At 37.3% G+C, this 20,307-nt stretch overlaps 1 protein-coding gene across 6 annotated transcripts in view; it reads left to right on the top strand.

Annotated features, from left to right (window-relative positions):
* LOC138738620 (homeobox protein PKNOX1-like) overlaps positions 1–20,307 on the top strand; it is an 86,346-nt gene that overhangs the window by 10,135 nt on the left and 55,904 nt on the right. For 5 of the 6 annotated variants that reach the window (XM_069889198.1, XM_069889196.1, XM_069889195.1 and 2 more), the window contains 2 exons: positions 3,034–3,139; positions 11,734–11,867. In XM_069889198.1, coding sequence (XP_069745299.1) covers positions 3,089–3,139; positions 11,734–11,867 — 185 coding nt within the window. In that variant the 5' untranslated portion in view covers positions 3,034–3,088. Of the gene's footprint in view, positions 1–3,033; positions 3,140–11,733; positions 11,868–15,871; positions 15,941–20,307 lie in introns of those variants that run through there. The other variant, XM_069889200.1, reaches the window with a different exon arrangement.

Genomic DNA, 20,307 nt, shown 5'->3' with positions numbered 1-20,307 from the left:
CACTTGGAACATTGTGTGTATTTCTGGTCATCCCATGACAGGAAGGATGCTGAGGTACAGAAGAGGCTTACTAGGATGTTACTAGGATGTTACTAGGATGTTACTAGGATGTTGCTAGGATGTTACTAGGATGTTGCTAGGATGTTGCTAGGATGTTACTAGGATGTTACTAGGATGTTGCTAGGATGTTACTAGGATGTTGCCTGGGTTATAGGGTATGAGTTTTCAGGAGAGATTGGACAAACCTGGCTTATTTTCTCTGGAGATTGAGGGTGAACCTGATAGAGGTTTATAAAATCACAAGAGGCATCAATAGAGTGGATAGTCAGAATCTTTTCCCCAGAGCCAAAGCAGACCAGAGGTCATTTGTTTAAAGTGAGGGGGAAATAAGTTGTGTAGGACAAATATTATATGCAGAGGTGCCTGGAATGGGTTGCCAGTAGTAGTGGTGGAAACATAGTAGTGTTCATAAGCCTTCCAGAAAGAAACATGAATCTGAAGGGTGTGTGTGGATATCGATCAAGTGCAAACAGCAGCATTTTAGTTTGATTTGGGCATCATGTTTAGCAAAGATACATGGTCTGAATGGCCTGTTCCTGTGCTGTACTGCTTTTTGTTTGTACCCTCTCTGGGCTAGCCAATTTGATATCCTAATGATCAATTCAATGTGAATCGCATGCATCTATCTCCTGGATCCACCATATTGGATCGTGACAAGTGCTTTACTCAAGACTATGAAGATAACATTCCTGCCCAACCCTCACCAACCTTTGCAATCTCCATAAAACTTGAGAGCACAACACCATACTGACTGTCTCTAATCTAACCATGCCTTTCCTAATGTGTGTAATTCCAATCCCTACATATCCTCTCCAGTAGTTTCCCTACTACTGATGTGAGGCGCACTATCCTATAACCTCCTGGATTATCCTTATTGGATACAGTCCGGCACTTGGACTGTACTCATTGAAGTTTGGAAGAATGAGGGGGGGAAACCTCATACAAACATTTAAAATATTGAAAGGTCTGGACAGAGTAGATGTGGCAAAGTTGTTTCCCATGGGGATCGGGGTGGGGGTGGAGAAAGGAGTCTACAACAAGTGAGCGCACCTTCAGGATTGTAGGTGCTCATTTAAAACAGAAATATGGAGGAATTTATGTAGCCAGAAATGGTGAACCAGTGGAATTTGCTATCACAAGCGGCTTTGGAGGCCAGGTTGTTGGGTGTTCAGCTAATGGGGCCCACTGTGTTCATTGACCTGTTCATTTCTTTCAATATTGAATGCCAAAACATCTGCCACCCCCTCAACTTTGCTTCAGTATTCACAAGAGAAAAGGACCTTGATCAGGGTGAAGGTCAAAATAAAACAGGCTTGTGTGCTGGACAATGTGGAGATTAAGGAAATGTTGGATTTTCTTAAAAACATCAAGATTAAAAACATCAACCCGAAGCTGGATGAGATATACCCCAGGTTGCTGTGGAAAGTGAGGGAAGAGATAGCTGGAGTAGTAGCTATAATCTTTGAGTCCTCTTTTTCCACAGGGCAGATGGCGTAGGATTGGAGAATAGAGAAATGTAGTCCCCTTGTTTAAAAAACAAAATAGATAATAGTCAAGATTATAGGGAGAATCTTGGGAATTATAGACCAGTGAGACTTGCATCAGAGGTGCACATACTATTGGAGAGGATTCTTAAGGATAGATCTTTGAGCATTTGGAGAAATACATTCTACTCCAGGATAGTCAGCATGACTTAGTGAAGGGAAGGTCATGCCGCACGAGCTTCATTGAGCTTAATGAGGAGGTAACAAAAGAAATTGATGAGGGTAAGATGGTAGATGTGGTCTATATGGGTTTTAGTAAGGCATTTGACAAGATCCCCCATGAGAGACTCATTCAGAAAGTCATCAGGCATGGGATCCATGGAACCTTGGCTGTGTGGATAAAAAAAAATTGGCTTTCAGGAAGAAAGCAGAGAGTAGTAGAGGAAGGAAATTATTCTGCTTTGAGGTCAGTGACTAGTGGAGTACCACGATGATCTATTCTGGGACCCCTGTTCTTTAAGATTTTTATAAATGACCTGGATGAAGAGGCAACAGGATGGGTCAGTAAGTTTGCGGATAATATGAAGGTGGGAGGAGATGAGGATGGAGTTGGTAGTTGTCGAAGGTTACAAGAAGGTATTGACAGGATGCTGAATTGGGCAGAGAAGGGGCAGATGAAGTTCAATCCGAATAAGTGTGAGGTGATGCATTTTGAAAGGACAAACCAGAAGGCAGGGTTAATGGTTGGTTACTTAAGAATAGTGGATGAACAGAGTGACCTTGGAGTTCAAGTCCATGCATTCCTCAAAGTTGCCGCTTCGGTTGATAGGATAATTAAGAAGGCCTATGGGATGCTGACCTTCATTAATAGGGGGATTGAGTTCAAGGGTAGAGAGGTCATGTTGCAACTCTACAAATCTTGGTGATACCACATTTAGAATATTGTGTTCAGTTCTTGTCACCTCCTTATAGGAAGGATGTGGAAGCTATAGAGAGGGTGTGGAGGAGATTTACCAGGATGTTATCTGGATTGGAAAACAAGTCTTATGAGGCAAGGTTAGCAGAGCTGGAATTTTTTCTCTTTGTGGTATAAAAAGATGAGAGATTTAATAGAGGTCTACAAAATTATGAGAGGCATAGATAGGATGGACAGCTAGCGCCTGTTTCCCAGGGTAGAATAGCAAACACCAGAGGACAGATGGTGGTGGAGGCTGAAACATTAGGGGCATTTAAGAGACTCTTATACAGACAAGAAAAATAGAGGGTTTTGGGGTAAGGAGGACTTAGTACTTTTTCTTAAGGAATATAGAGATTGGTACAACATTGAGAGCCAAAGAGCCTGCACTGTGCTTTATGTTCTATGTTGCTGCCTTGCTGCTCTGATTCCAACCTCCTGCAATTTTATATTATTTCTAATATGATGGTAAAGAACATAATAATAAACTTTTCAAATAGTCCCTCCTTAATCTTGTATCTGGTCTTATTTTAGGGCCTTTGACTTCCTCTCCCATGATGCAAATGTTGAACCAGCTTTCCTTGGCACCATGATGGCAGCACAGCCGATTCCCCTCGATTCCTATCAGGACGGGCACCCGGTAAGATTGTGACTAAATTGAGCTCAAGACAAAATGTTAACTGAAAGCACACAGGAATTATTTTGTGAGGCATCATTTAATTATACATATTTATTTTAGATTATATTATAAAAAATATATATGATTATTATCTGCTTAGAAAATGTGTGCACCGTGGTCTGGAGAAATGCTGTTTCGTCTGATGCAAACGTAGTCAGTTGATTAAAAAAAACTTCAACTTGAACTTGAAATTTACAACCTAACAAGAGGCCATCAATCCCATGGAGATAATGCCAGCCAAAAATTGGATCTATTTGTGTCGCTTATACTTCCAAGCACTAGGCTACAGTTCTTTACCTTTAAATGTGTTGTGGATCTGCCCCACCACCCTTTCAGGCAGTGAGTTCCAAACTGTCTACTCTTGAGTAGAAAAAAAACCTCACACCTGATCCTCATTCCAATGAATTTAAATCTATGCCTTCGTTACTAACATACATAGCCTGTCTCAGCCTCATGTAATTTTGCACATCTCAACAGAATAAGCTCTTCATTACCCTCATTTCAAGTATCCCAGCCCAGAGACTTTCCTTATAATTGTAATTCTGCAGCCTGTCATCAGGCTCTTAAATCTTCACTTAGTCCTCTCTGTTTTATCACATCTTTCCAGTAGTGTAGTGACTAGACTAGATTTGTTACTGCTAGTGTTTTATACATGATCTTATATTCAATGGCTACCTGCTAAAGGTGAACAGATGCCTGCCTACATTTTGCTTATACCTTGATGGAGGGCTTATGTCTGAAACGTTGGTTATGTATCTTTATTTTTTTTTGGGTTAATTTTATTTATCATTTGCATCAATACAAACATTAAAATTTTATCTATTTTCTCTCCCACCCCCAAAAGAAAAGAAAAATAAAAAGAGAAAAAAAACAGCTAAATCTATATATTTTCTATTATTACCATAGTTATTTTATTTTCTAACTATTAATTATTAATTGTTAACTGAGAGGAGCGGGTGATGTGAAGGTTGAGGATAAACTTTTATTCACAAAATCTATATACAATTCCCAGATCTTATAAAAACTCCCAATATGATTCTTAAACTATAAGTAATTTTTTCTAATGGTATACAGTTTTGCATTTCAATGTGCCATCGATCTATTGTTACAAAATTCTCCATTTTCCACGTTATTGCTACACATAATACAACATAATACATTGTGATACATAATATATTCCAATAAATGTTTTCGATGTAATAAGATAATAGTGACTTTTTTTTACATTCGATTTGGTCCTGTGTAAAAGTGGAAGGATTTTAGTATATTATTAGGACAAATTATGAAGATAAAAATATAAAAAGATCTGAGAATATTTGTGCTTGGTAATATATATGAAGCAGATGCGAAATTGAAGTTGGATAAATATCAAACTAAATTTTTGAGTATTGTTGTTCTTTAAAGTACACTATTTGACCTGCTGAGATTCTCCAGCATTGTTATAGACTTTTGTGTTTTACTCCTGCTGGACGAAATAAGTGGTTCAAGTAGCATCAGTGGGAGAAAATGAATGGTTGATGTTTCAAGTTCAAACCCTTTATCGAAACTGGTTAATGGTCATTGAGGATCCATGTAAAGAGGACAGGGTTGGGGTGGGGGGTTGGTGGTTGGTACAGGAGCTTCATAAGGCATTGGTGAATAAGTAGAGGTGAAACATGATGGGCAAAGGTGTAGGATTAGCAGATCCAGACAAAGGGAGAGAGAAGCAAGAAAACAAATGGGTCAGGTGGAGGAAGGTGAGTCACAGGGTGGAGTGGGTGACTGGAAAACAAAGGTTGCCAGTTCTGGAATCGGATGTGGAGAAGTGAATATGGTGCAATGTTGCCCTAAGATGCTGCTGCAAAACACCAAATTTCATGACTTGTTCATGGCAATAAATCTTGATTCTGATTCTAAAGAGAGACCAGATGGAATCATAGGGAGGGAGAGGAGAGAAGAGACTGGAACAATCCACTGGGGAGATGGGGATGGAACCAAAGAGGAGGGGATATGAGAATGGGTGGGAAAGGGAACAATGAAGGAGCAAAGCAAAAGTGATACAGAATTAGAGAGAGGGGGAGTCACCTGAAATGAGAAAATTCTCTGTGCATAACATTGGCTGTAAACATGAGTTGTTGACCCTCTAGTTTATGCAACCCTATTACAGTAACCAGGGGTTGAATCTAGCGCTATCTGTAAGGAGCTTGTATGTTCTCCCCGTGTCTATGTGGGTTTCCTTCAGGGGCTACGGTTTCCTTTTTTCAAGCAATGTGGCTTCTTCACCACTGTGGTTGATAGAGCCATCTCATGCATTTCCTCTGCCTCTCAGAATTCTGCTCTTACGCACCCCACCCTGACCCCAAACAGAACAGGAATAGGGTTCCTCATCATCCCCACCAGTCTCTGCATTCAGGGCATCAACCTCTGACATTAATGCCAGCTGCATCTAGATCCCATCACCAGATATATCTAACCCTCCCCACACCTTTCTGCTTTCCACAGGGATTGGTCTCTCTGTGATTCCCTTGTCCACTCATCCTTCCTCATCCACCTCTCCATCATTGCTGGTATTTTTTTCTGCCACTGCAGGAAGTATAGCACTTGCTCTTACACCTCCTTACTCACCTCCAAGAAAGTGAGGACCAGGACAACTAGGGGGAACAACATTTCAGGACATTTCAGATGTTGCGAAGTACAAGGCCTTATTCCAGGGACAGATGAAACAGAGAGGAAGGAATTGTGAGATATGTATTGCGTCCTTACAAGGAATGGGATGCAAAGAGGTTTAATCCAGGTACAAACCCACATAAATAGTTTGTTCCCTGAGATTGAGGCACATAGGTCAAGGAAGGGGAGAATGATGTCAGAAGCAATGCCAGTAAATTTAAGGACAGTAAATTGGCAGTAAATTTAATGAAATTGTAAAGTTCTGTACAGGTGCAGGAAATAGCATCAATACAATTGTCAATGTGGAGGTGGAAGAGTTGTAGTGTGGACTCCGAGTACAATTGGAAGAGGGACTGTTCCACATACCTGACAAATAGGCAGGCAGAGCTGGGCCCAAATGACTACACCTTGGATCTGAAGAAAATGGGAGGAGCCAAAGCAGAAGTTGTTCAGGGTGAGGACAAGTTCTGCCAAGCAGAGGAGGCCGTTACTCAATGGGGACTGAGTGGCTCACTGTTCTGGAAAGAGCTAGGGGCCCTGATTCCTGATGGAGAATGGATGTGTAAAGAGATTGCACATTCATGATAAAGATGAGGCAGTGGGGGCCAGAGAAGTGGAATTCTTCAAAGAGGTGGAGAGCATGAATGATGCCCCAGATGTAGGTGAGAAGGAACTGGATGAGGGGGTGCTAGATGGTGTCGGGTTCAGTGGGGCAGGAGCAGGCAGAGACAATGTGTAATTCAGGGCAATTCTGCTTGTGAATCTTGAGGAGGAGATAGAAGTTGGCAGTGCAGATTTGAATGATCAGATTGGAAGCAGTGGTGGGGAGATCCCCTGAAGTGATAAAGTCATGATGATTGGGAGATGATATCCTGATGATGGTTGGTGGGGTCTTGGTCCAGGGATAGTTATGAGGAGGTGCCAAGAGTTGGTGTCTGGCCTCAGCAATGTTAAGGTCAGTACACCAGACCACAACTGTGCCTCCCTTGTCTGTATGTTTGATGGTGCGGAGTGAATAGAGAGCAGCGCGGTCAGGGGTTTGAAATGAGAGGGGATGAGGAGAAAAGTCCATGTGGTTAATGTACTGTGGTGGAGATGACATGGTCAAGAACAGGAATCAAGAGGAGGAGGACCATGGAGATGGGTAAAGGGATCATTCGTGAGAGGTTGAGATTCCTTGTCAAAGAAATCGCCACTGAGGAAGAGGAAGTGAAAGAAGTGTTCATTATTATGTCGAGTGTAGAATTCATTCAGGTGGGGTGGAGAGGTACAAAGGTGAGACCTTTGCTGAGAACAGACCATTCAGCTTCAGAGAGGGGGAGGTCTGAAGGAATGGGAAGGAAATGGTAGGATTTGAATCCAGGATCAGATGTGATGTTAGAGGACTGTGGTGGGGAAGGGAAAGACCTCAGAGGGATTAAAGTGATAGGAGGGGTTGAGAGTGTCATCTGCTTACCTACTCCACTCTGTTTCACTCATCTTTCTCTTCCAAACCCCTTAGTTTCTCTTGTCTTTTTCTCTCTCTCTTCCTTTATCTGGTATCTGCCAAACCCATTCTATGTCTGTCATGTATCACCTCCATCTGGTTCACCAATCCCATATGGGGCATGTGTCCCAACCATACCCCTGCCCTCTTTACATTGGCTTCTCAAATTACATTTAACCAGTCTCAATAAAGGTTTTTGGCTTGAAATGGGAACTATTCTTTTTCTCCCATTGATGTAACTCAACATATTTCCTCTGGCGGATTGTGAACACCTGAGAGTTTGTTTTATGTCCTATCTGTGAATGCAGTTTGTCGACAGAAATGCTGCCCTCCACTTCTCTCTGTCCCCTCAAGTCTGTATAAATTGTACATCTCTTGAACAACTTCAGTCACTTACTGTAATTACAGTCAGTACTCGTGGCAATGGTATTTTGCCATAGGGTATAAATATGTATCTATCAAAAAGTCATTGGCAAGTTGTGAATGAGTATTAATACAGCCATTGATTGTAATCCAATGAGGGAAGCAAATCCAACTCAGCATGTTACAGCTGGGTGTCAGCTGCTCTGGCAGAATGTTACCTTAAAGATAGCATTGTCCTTGTTCTCCTAGAGGTTGTCAGCGCACCAGATAGAAGGGCAAAACTGGGAACAAGTACCTTTCCAAGCTTGGTGTCATTCAGTCTGGTATTTATCTGAGCCTTTAATGGTGATTGTATAAGTGCATCTGGTTGCATATTTATGAAGTGGTTGTTGATCACACTCTTAACATTTTACTTTATTTTTAGAAACAAATACTTTTGATGTGTTCAGTTTTCATTTAGAGCCATGAATAATTTCTAAACTTTCACTAGTATTTGCTTATAATAATTGTAATTTTTGAAGAAATAAAATCTATAATTTAAATACTTAACTATTCCTCTTCAACCAAAGAATAAGAAATTAATTAGAGTCAAGTTTTCTTTCACAATCTAAATATTTAGCAACTTAATATTAATATAATGAATATTATGTTCAAATAAAGTAAAAAAACCCAGAAAATGCTGGAATAACGAGAGGACAGACAGGCTGCGTCAATCGGAAGAGAAGCAGAGCTCACAAAGTTCTGACGGAGGCTCTTCAACCTGAAATATTAGCTGTTTCTCTTCCCACAGGTGCAATATTCCAACCTTTCCTGTTTTTATTTTAAATTTTAAACAACTGCAGCTTTTATGATTTTCTCCTTGTGCAGCTGTTTTTACCTCTTTTGAAATAGAGCTCTAGAGTTCAAGAGCAAGTTGAATTGTTTGCCAGTCATTTTCTGATTAATGTAACAGTCAGATACAGTTGTAAAAAGCAATGCTGCAGAAACTCAACAGGTCAAACAGTGTCCTTTATCATGGCTTGGCTTCATGAACATAAAGATTTAGGAAGGGGGCTGCCCAAGTCTGCTGCAGGCTCTCTGGTGACTGATAAGGCCAATGCAGCAGCAGCTATAGGGAGAATTCTGTTCTGGGTTTGGTGCTACTGTGTCATGGTTCTTCCTCCATCTCCTTTTGTCCTCAAGGCCAGCCCTGCGTGATTTCTTGGTGAATGTGGTGTCACCAGTCCACGCAAATGAAGGCTAGAACCTTTATTCTTTCTTTTCTTTATTATAGCAAAGGTAAAAATACATGTTTGATGTTTTGGGCTTGAGCCTTTTATTGGGATATGAAAAAATGTTGGGAAGTGTCCAAATAGATCTATTCAGATGCCTGCTGACATTTTTCCATACTTCAATAAAGGGCTCAAGCCCAAATCGTCGGTTATGTACCTTTGCTATGTAAAGTACACTGTTTGATCTGCTAAGATTCTTCAGCATTGTGTTTTTACTTCAACCACAGTGTCTCCAGATTTTCATGTTTTTCTTCAGATTCAGTTGTTAAAGGAACAAGACAGAATTGAGGATCGATGCTGAGAGATTGGCAGTTCACATCAGATTTACACTGTCTCCTAGGAATCTACTCCAGCCTCCATATGATTGCTAAGACAGTTCCCACATCATGATTCATCACTGTCCTCTTTGGATCTACTCTCTTGTTTCAACAACCCAAGATTAGGGAGAATTGAAGCAGCATAAAGGGGATGGACTAATGTTGAATTTATAGCACATGCATTGTATGTGCTATAAACATTTGTGATGTTTTCTTAGGTCACTGGTGGGAAAACTATTAGAAAGGATTCTTAGGGACAGGATTTATGAGCATTTAGAGAAGGGCCAAAGAGACCTGTTTCTATACTGTAGTGTTATATGTTTCTATGGTTCCTAGTCTTCTCAGAGATGGTCAACTTGGCTTTGTGAGAGGCAGGTCATGCCTTGCAAGCGTAATTTACTTTTTCAAAGAGGTGTCAAAAGAAATTGGTGATGTGGTGTATATGCATTTTTCAAAGGAGTTTGAAAGTTCTCTGTTCTAAAGGGACGTGTTTATTCTGACATTGTACCCTCTGGTCCTAGACTCTTCTGCTACTGGAAACATCTTCTTCACATTCTCTCTGTGCAGCCTTTCAATAAATGGTATGATTCAATGAGGTACCCCTCATTTTTCTAAACTCCAATGAGTACAGGACCAGAGCTAGCAAATGCTCCTCATCTCCAGAATCATTCTTGTAAACCTTCTCTGGACCCACTCCAATGCCAATATATCCTTCCTTAGATATGGGGCCAAAAGCTGCTCATAATTCTCCAAATTTAGTATGGTCAATGCCTTATAAAGCCTCAGCAATACATCTTTGCCTTTATATTCTATTCCTCTCAAAATGTATGCTAACATTGCCTTTCCCTTCCTTACTACTAACTCAACTTGTAAGAAAGCCTTCAGGGGATCCTGTACCAAGACTTACAAACCCCTTTTGACCTCCACTTTGTGAATTTTCTGCCCATTTAGAAAACAGATTACATCTTTATACCTTCTACCAAACTGCATGACCATACACCTCCGTAGAACACTACAGCACAGAAAAAGTCCCCTTGCCCCATTCAGTCCATGCCAAACTATTATTCTGCTGTCCCATTGACCTGTATGTGACCCATAGCTCTTCATAATCCTCACATCCATATACCTATCCATTTTACTTAAATGTCAAAATTGAGCCCACATTCACTACTCCAGCTGGCAGCTCATTTCATACTCCCACCACTCTGTGTGAAGAACTTCCTGTGAACATCTCATTTTTCATCCTCAGTAGAATGGCAGAGACCTACCACACACAGTGTCCTTTATCATGGCTTGGCTTCATTAACATAAAGATTAAGGAAGGGGGCTGTCCAAGTCTGCTGCAGGCTCTCTGGTGACTATTTCTAATTAGTCCATCGCCATCCAAATAATTGTACTTCCGATCTTTTAGAACACCTTCCATTAATTTACCTACTACTGAAGTCAGGCTCACCAGCCTAAAATTTCCAGGGTTACTTTTGGAGCCTTTTTTCAACCATGGAACAATGTGAGCTACCCTCCAATCTTCTGGCACCACACCCATGGCTAAGGACATTTTAAATATTTCTGCCAGAGCCCCTGCAATTTCTAAACTAGCCTCCCTCAATGTTCGAGGGAATTTATCTACCCTTATTTGCTTTAAGACAGCAAGCACTTCCTCTTCTTTAATCTCTATAGGTTCCATGACCTCACTGCTTGTTTTCCTTACTTCCCACGACTCTGTGCCCTTTTCCTGAGTGAATACTGATGAAAAAAAAAGATCTCCCCATCTCTTTTGGCTCCATACAAAGCTGACTAATTTCCAGAATCTTGCCAACCAATGAACTCAGCCTAGCCAGCCGATGTTTCCTGTCTTTTGCGTCTCTCCCTTCTTGAAGAGTGGAGAGACATTTGCAGTTTTTCAGTCCTTACTTCCTCTCACTTCACACCTATTACTTGACATTTCTACCCTGGGAAAAAAACTCTGACTGCCAGGCAATTGGATGTGTATACTAGTACACAGAATAAATTCTTTTCCCTATTTTTTTTGCTCCATGATTCTACCACCCACCTACACCAAGGGTAATATACAGTGGCCAATTAATCTACCTACTTGGAGATCATTAGGATAGAGAACTATACCAGAGCACCTGGAGAGAACACATGTGGTCACAGAGAGAACATGCAAACTCCACAAAGATAGCATCCAAGATGTGCATTCTACTGGGTGCTGAAGGTGGAGTGGTTGGGGCTGCTGCATCATGATGTGTTGAGCTGAGCATTTGGGATCTGGGGAATACCAGGGTAGATCATTCTAAGACTAGAGAATACTGGGTCTTGTTAACAGTCGCATGTGTACAGACCACAAGTGTTTGCAGCAGTGATAAGCGGAACTGATGGGTATCTGCAGTGGTTGTTGAAGGTTTGATATATATATATATTCTGGCTGAAGCTTACCATTTGAGCTGCTGCATTTTATCTCTTTGTTTGCAGATGCCAGTCGTACCACAGATGACTAGCAACACTGAGGCAGCATCCAGCTGCACAAAATCTGAATCTGATGCTTCAAGTCCTGTGCCCACAGAATCTCAGACTTCAATGGAAACAGATAAAGGAGCCATTTACAGGTAGAGAAATAGTAGACCTACTTTCAAATATACCCAGTTGTTAAATGCTCAAAACTCGAAACCTCTTGGCAAGATAAAACTATTGGTTGAGTTGACAGTCTGCGTAATTGCTGAACCATTATGACACCTTCTCTATAGACCTTGTATATTTCAAACACTTTCTGTTATATTAAGAGGATATCTATCAACTACTTTCTGGATCAGCTCAGCATATGTTCTCATATTGGGCAAGTGATATGACTAACAGTGTGAGTTTTATTGAGAGTAAAAGCAGATTGAACAAGGTAGTTTGTTGGGAAATGTACATCATTTAAAAGAAAAATGAAATGGTTAATCATACATTTTTTTTAAATAAAATTTTGTATTAAAAGAGAATATTAAATACCATAAACCTTTCACATGTTTACTGGAGATAGGTGTGGGTGTATGGAATGAATTGCCAGAGCAATTGGTTGAAGCGGGGTCAATTATAACATTTTAAAAGGCATTTCAACAGGTACATGAATTAGAAAGGTTCAGAGGGATATGAGCCAAGCAGGCAAATGGAGCGAGTTCAGATAGACATCTTGGTTGGTAAGCCAAGCACAATCTGCCAGAGGAACTCAGTGGATCAAACAACATCAGTGGAAGAAAAAGAATGGTTGACATTTACAGCCAAAACTCTTCATCAGGACTGAGGAAGGTTAGGACAGAAAAATGTAAAGATGACAGGGTGGGAGGAATGAGAAAGGAACCCCACACAGGACTGGCAAACAGGACAGAGGTGAAATATGGTAGGTTGAGGCAAAGGAGTGGCACATGCCAAACAAAGGGAGTGAGAGGCAAGTAAAACAAATTGGTCAAGTGGAGGAAGATGAGTCACACAGAATGGAGTGGGTGATTAGAAGATAGGTTGTTAGTGCTAAAGAAGGTAAGAATGGTGGTGTAGTAGAAATCCTAAAATCCAGACTGCACAGGGATTGGCTCAATCTGCATTTTTTGATTTTCCAGATTCTCAGTCAGTACATTTAAAAATTAAATTTAAAGAGGAATAAATAAGAGACCAGAGGACAGATGCTGGTAGAAGCTGAAACATTAGGGGCACTTAAAAGACTCTTAGACAGGCACATGGATGAAAGAAAAATAGAGGGTTACGGAGTAGGGAGGGTTTAGTACTTTTTTTAAGGAATATATAGGTTGGCACAATATCAAGGGCCGAAGGACCTGTAGTGTGCTACTGTTTTCTATGTTCTATGAATAGGAATATTTTGATAGTTTATTCATTTGCAAATATAGCATTCTTCATTTATCAAAATGAGCAGTTTTAAAGAAAAATAAAAATGCCGCTGAGCATCTGTGGTGCACGCACGCTCACAAAAAGCTGCTAAATTAAAGAAGTTTAAGACTTTTTGAAAAGTACACATTCTTGACTGGTCAGGATTTCTGGCATCCAGACTTTTGGACTTATTGTATAGTGATTGGATGGAACCAAAGGGAGGTGAAATGAGAATGGATGGGGGCTTTGTAGTGGGGCTGGTTAGAAAAGGGTGGGGTAAGGGTACAGAAGTAGAGAGAGGGGATGTTGTCTGAAATTAGAAACTTCAGTGTTCATACTATTGGACTGTAAACTTTGTTGACATGAATGTTGGACGAAAGGGCCTATTTCTTACTGTAAAACTGTCTCTATTAGAAGATGATGTGATTGAAACATACAAGTTTATTTGGGGTCTTAACAAGGTTAATGTGGTTTAGATGTTTCTAAACTATTTGCATCACTGATGAAAGAGTGAAGTGATTTATTTTTCTTTGAGGGTCATGTCTATGTTCTCAAATGTCAATGAAAGTAGAGTAAGACAGCTATATTCTTTCTTTTTCAATCTTTTTATTGATTTTATAATAATAAAACACATAGTGTAAATGGAATACATAATAACTACAGAAAGTAACACACACAATACAAACCTATTTTAATCAGTACCCATATCATTAATTACTTATAAACACTAAAAAATATGAAATATTTTAATATAATACCCAGATATTATAATAACTTATTATATTATATTTATTATAATATATCTTAAACTTTATTATAATAATATTTTATTATAATTCCTAATACCCTACTACATAGACTGGAGTTATAGACTGGAGTTGTATGGTGAAAAGATTAGTATTCTGCCTCAGAAAAAGAAAGGAAGATGTATTCTTAAATTGAATTGTAAGATTTTTAGTGAATTTTGGACTTTACTTAATATTTATGCCCCAAATGCAGATGATGTTTGGGTCAGGCTAATGATAATATTTTAGTTGGTGGTGATTTTAATTGTGTTTTGGAACCTTTATTAGATAAATCTCCAAAGAAAGTTAAAAAATCCAAGGTGGCAATTCAGGTCCAAGCGTTGATGAAAGATCTTAATTTAGTAGATATTTGGAGACGTCTTAATCCGACAGAGAAAGATTTTTCCTTTTATTCATCTAGACATGAATCATTTTCAAGGATTGACTTCTTTTTAGTATCGGCACATTTACAAGGGAAAATACAACAAGCGGAATATAAAAGTAGGGTGATTTCAGATCATTCTCTGTTATATTTTAAAATGAAACTTCTGAGAAAATTAAAATAGCTTATCGTTGGAGATTTAATACAATGTTGTTAAAATATGGAATTTATTGATTTTTTGAAAAAACAAATTAATTTTTTTTGAAAGAAAATTCTAATTCTGTTCAAATTAAGTTTGTGTTATGGGATGCTATGAAAGCCTATTTGAGAGGACAAATAATTAGTTATACTTCTAAAATAAAAAAGAATCGATTAAATCAGAGTCTTGAATTAGAGAAACAGATCGATGAGTTAGAAAAGGAATTTCAGAAAGATGCTGCAGAAGATCAGAAAGTAGAATTATCTAGGGTGAAATTGAAATATAATACTTTGCAATCTTATCAATTTGAATATGTGATTAATAGGACTAAACAATGGTATTACGAATGGGGAGAGAAAGCACATAAGGTATTGGCGTGGCAATTAAAGAAGACTATTAATGCTGTTAGATGGAATTCTCTTATTACTTATAAACCTCGTGAGATTAATGATGAATTTTATTCATTTTATAAAAAGTTATATACATCTGAAGGAAAACAGGAAACTGGATCGATTGATCTTTTTTTATCACAGTTGAATTTATCGATATTAGAGGATGGAGATATACAGGAGTTAGAAGAACCATTTACTGATTCGGAAATTAAAATGGCTATGCTGGAAAAGCCGAACGGGAAATCGCTTGGTGATGATGAATTTTCGGATGAATTTTATAAAATTTTTTATGATGATTTATCTACAGTGTTTGGGGATGTATTACGTCAAGTTGGAGAACATTATGAATTACCTGAGTCTTTTTCTAGTGCTTTAATTACAGTAATTCCTAAAAAAAGATAGCGATCCTTTCAAAGTATCTTCATAAAGACCAATTTCATTGTTAAATGTAGATTATAAAATAATAGCTAAAATATTAGCGAATAGATTGGCTAAATTTTTACCAAAGTTGATTCATATTGATCAAGCAGGTTTTATAAAGAATAGATATGCTTCAGATAACATTTTACGCGTGATTAGTTTGATTAATAGATTTCGACAATCTTTAGATCACCCGATGGTGATATCCTTAGATGCAGAAAAAGCATTTGATAGAGTTGAATAGAATTTTTTGTTTAAAGTTTTGGAGAAATTTAAGTTTGGTCCTTCTTTTATTGGTTGGATTAGGGCTCTATATAGTAAACCGGTAGCTAGAGTATTGACGAATAGTTTGATTTTGGAATCTTTTAAGTTAACTCGATCAACTCATCAAGGTTGTCCTTTATCGCCAGCTTTGTTTGCGTTAGTGATTGAACCTTTAGCACAGTTGATAAAACAAAATACACAGATACAAGGTATGAAAGTTTTAGATGAGGAGTATAAAATTAATTTATTTGCTGATGACGTATTGGTGTATTTAATAAACCCAGCTCAGTCACTTTTGCATTTGAAGGAATGTTTAATACAATATGGATGTCTTTCTGGATATAAAGTTAATTGGGAAAAAAGTGAAATATTACCGGTAAGTGAAGGAGATTATTCAGTTTATAAGAACATTATTAATTTGAAGTGGACTGATCGAATTAAATGTCTGGGTATAATTTTGAATGTTAATTATCAGTCTTTATATAAATTAAATTATGTTGCATTAATGGAAAAAATTAAAACTGATTTGATTAAATTGAACGATTTACCTATTAATTTAATGGGAAGGATAAATACAATTAAGATGAATATCTTTCCGCGTATACAATATTTGTTTCAATCTATTCCATATTTACTTGATACATTTTTTTTTCGAGATTTAAATAAAATGGTTAGGGATTTTTTATGGAGGGGTAAATTTTCGAGAGTAGCTTTGAATAAATTAACTTGGAAATATGAGTTTGGGGGACTAGGTTTACCACATTTTCAAAATTATTATGAGGCAGCCCAACTTAAATTTATTAGTTCATTGATGAATTTGGTTCGGCCTCCTAGTTGGACTAAAATTGAGATGGCAAGTATTTCTGAATTTGAAATACATCAATTTTTGTTTAGGTGGAATATAAATTTGTTACAACAATATAATGTGCCTATACTAAAACATTTAATGAAGTTATGGATAAAGAAAAATAAAATTATAGGCTCTAGGGGTAAATTATTGGCTTTGACTCCATTGTATAATAATCAACTTACTTCTTTTTCAATACATAATCAAAGTTTATTGCATTGGAGATTTAAAGGTGTGAAAAATTTTGGAGATTGTTTTAAAGAGGGTAAGTTATCTTTTAATCAGATGAGGGAAGATTTTGGTATTGATAAGAATTTTTTATTTCTTTATTATCAAATTCGATCTTTGGTAAAATGTATGTTTGGTAGAGATATGATTTTACCTAAAATGACTAAATTTGAGACTTTTCTTATGAAGGTACCAGAGAAGGGTTATATTTCATTTATGAATCAAATATTACAGGATGGTATGGATAAAAAGGGTTGGGATAGATTTAAAATTAAATGGGAAGCAGATATTGGTTTTATTTTTTCTGAAGATGATTGTGTAACTAGATTGATAAATGCACATTATGCAATGATTAATTACAATTTTTTACATCAGTTATATTTGACACCTGAAAATTTAAAAAAAAATCATTTTAATGAATCAGATTTGTGTTTTAGATGTGGTGATACAGTTGGAACTTTTTTTCATGCTGTTTGGTTATGGAAACATGTACAATTTTTTTGGTAGAAAATTCAATCATTTTTAGAATACCTGCAAAAGATTAAAATAGTTTTAGATCCAACAGTATTTTTATTGGGTAGTTTGCAACCTCTGAAAGGTTTGGGATTAGATAAATTCCAGCTTGCTTTTGTATATTTAGCTTTATCCGTAGTGAAAAAATGTATTGCTAGTACGTGGAAAGATACAAATATGATTGATATTAATAGATGGCATAATGAGATGAAATATTGTTTAATAATGAAAAAAATTATGTATGCTTTGCATGATAATTATAATTTTTTAATTAATAAGTGGCTGTTATATTCAGAATATTTACATTTCAATTTATATTGATTAAATTTTAATATGTATATTTAACTTTTAAAAAAATATTCTTTCTTTTTTCTTTTTTATGGCTCTCCTTAGGAGAGTTGGCTGAAGGGGGGGGGTTCTTTTCTTTTCTTTTCTATTGCTGCGTTAAATAAAGTTTTTAAAAAAAGAAAAAGAAAGCACAAAAAAAACGTAAAATTATCATCAAAATTATTGTTGTTCTAGAAGTTTTGAAAATAGTTCACAAATGGTCCCCACAGATTTTGAAAATTTATATTCATATCAGTTACAGAGCATCAAATTTTCTTTAGACATAATTTCACATAACTATTGGGCATGAGTGGGTGGACCAGCGTCCTTCCATCCAAGTAGTATTGCATGCCTTGCCATAAGGGAAGTAAAAGATATTGTTTGATGTTTAATTGGCATTAAAGTCATGCCATTCTCTCCAGTAGTGCTGAAAAAACAACTAAAGGACAAGAATTATTGATAAAGTCTGAAAAACCTCCGACCAGTATCTTCTAAGGCTCGAACAAGTCTAAACATGTGGATTAATGTAGCATCCCCATTTTTAGATCTGTCACAATGATGACTCATATTTGGATAATAACGAGAAAGTTTATCTTTGGACATATGAACTCTATGGACTACTTTAAATTGTAAGAGAGAATGATGAGTACATAATAATGAGGTATAAACTAATTTAAAGATCAAATCCCAACTCTCTTCAGATATTAAAAATGCAAGTCCTGTTCCTGTGCTTTTTTAATTTTATCTAAAGGAGCTTGACACAATTTCAACATCATTTCATAAATAGTAGATATTAAACCTTTCTGTGAAGGTTGTAAATTAAAAATTGGGTCAATAATATTCACATCAGGAGCATGGAAAACTCAGATAATTGACTCAAAGTTTATAATCTCCAAATACCTAAAAAAAAGAGTTTTGGGTAAAGCAAATTTTGCTTGCCAATTGTTCAAATGAAGTATGACTATTGTCAATAAATAAATCTTTAAAACTTATAATACCTATTCTATTATCTAAAATACTGCATTTTAATTAAAAAGGAATGAATAAATAAGGCTGATTTGTTTAGAAATGCTGGGTTGGAAGATGAGAGGTCTAACATAGGGCCAAGCCAGCAATAAAAGTCTTCACCCAGCACAAGGGAATATACACTTAAATCAGGCAAAAAAGAAAACAAACATTCAAAAAAATCCCAGATCATCAATATTAGGAGAATAGACATTGGCGAAAACTGCCTTCTTATTATATAATTTGCTTGATATGATCACGAAATGACCATTAGTATCAGACATAACATTATGTTGAACAAAGGGAATGGTTTGGTTCATAAGAATCGACATCCCTCTGGCTTTAGCCTGAAATGATGAATGAAAGTGCTGCCCCTTCACTGTCTGATAAACCACGAACTATATCACCACACCGTATGTGTGTTTCTTGAAAAAATGTAACTGAAGCCCTAAACTGTTTAATGTGTGCAAATATTTTGCTTCTTTTAACAGGATGGTTAAAGCCAGTAATATTCAAATTAATTAAGTTAATGCCAATATTCATTATCTAATTAATAATGTATATTGTTCTGAAAAAAAGACACAAATTCCGAATGGCTAACATTAGGAGATAAATCAAAGTAAGCCATAAAGGACTAAGATAAACATGTCTATGAAAGGCCAATACAAATCCCAAAGAAATTCCAATCATTCCCCCATCCACCACCCAAAACCAGAAGGTTGTCCTAAAAAAGGGCAATATGCTATAAACTAACTGAACTAACCCCCTAATCTTCCTACTGGCATAGCTCCAATTCTAATGTAATCTTGTTAGTACTTCCAGGCTAAACAATCAGTCAGCGTTTTGCAACCAAAAAATCCAAGGACAATTTATGACTGTTTAAAATTCTTTCTTAAAGTTAAAAATTAAAAATATTGAACACTATCTAAATGTCCTTGTCCTAAATAAATTCTTACCACTTATATTATTATCGAAACAGCAAAGAAAAGTTGAAATTTCCTTACACTTAAAAAATCCTGTATTGATTTTAAAAGGAATTTAAAAAGAAGTTATCAGACAGTTTTAGTCCAGTTACTTAGGTTGAGAAATAGATGAAAGGTCTTCCAAATCTAAATATTCCTGGGATTCTTGTATTGAACATAGTCACTTCTTAGATTTATGTTCAATGAAAGTAGAGAAAGACAGAGGTAGATATATTATTGAGGGGTAAACAAGAGGGTGGAAGATTGTAAACAATAGACAGAATGTGAAATTGAACACCCTCAATCTGACATGATTATAGTGAATGGTGGAGCTGGTTCAAATATGCCCTGTTCAAATTCAAGTTTAATGTCACGGTTCTGAGGATCAGTGGGAAAGTGTATTATGCTAGCAGTCCAACCAGTCAATCTATACATCATTTTTAATTATTTTTTTAATTTACAGCATAATAGATGCCGATTCCAGCCATTTAAACCTGCACCACCCAATTACACCCATATTAACCAACAACCCTGTATGCTTTGGAGGGTGGGGGGAAATGGGAACACCTGGAGAAAACCCACGTAGATAAGGGGAGAATGTACAAACTCTTTACAGACAGTTTGGGATTCAAACATAGGTCGCTGGGGCTGTAATAGTGCCGCACTAACCGCTAAGCTAACAATGCTACCAAAACCCGAGCTGATGGGGCTCTAATAGCATCGAACTAATGGCTACATTAAACGTGTCTTCCAAACTCGGGCCACTGGGGCTGTAATAGCATCACGCTGACTGTTATGCTAACCGTGCTGCCTGAACCCAAGTCGCTGTGGCTATAATAATGCCGTGCTAACCACTACGCT

Source organism: Narcine bancroftii, chromosome 7 (genome assembly GCF_036971445.1).
Source record: "Narcine bancroftii isolate sNarBan1 chromosome 7, sNarBan1.hap1, whole genome shotgun sequence".
NCBI classification, from domain to species: Eukaryota; Metazoa; Chordata; class Chondrichthyes; order Torpediniformes; family Narcinidae; genus Narcine; species Narcine bancroftii.
This window is presented reverse-complemented; position numbering and strand designations above follow the sequence as displayed.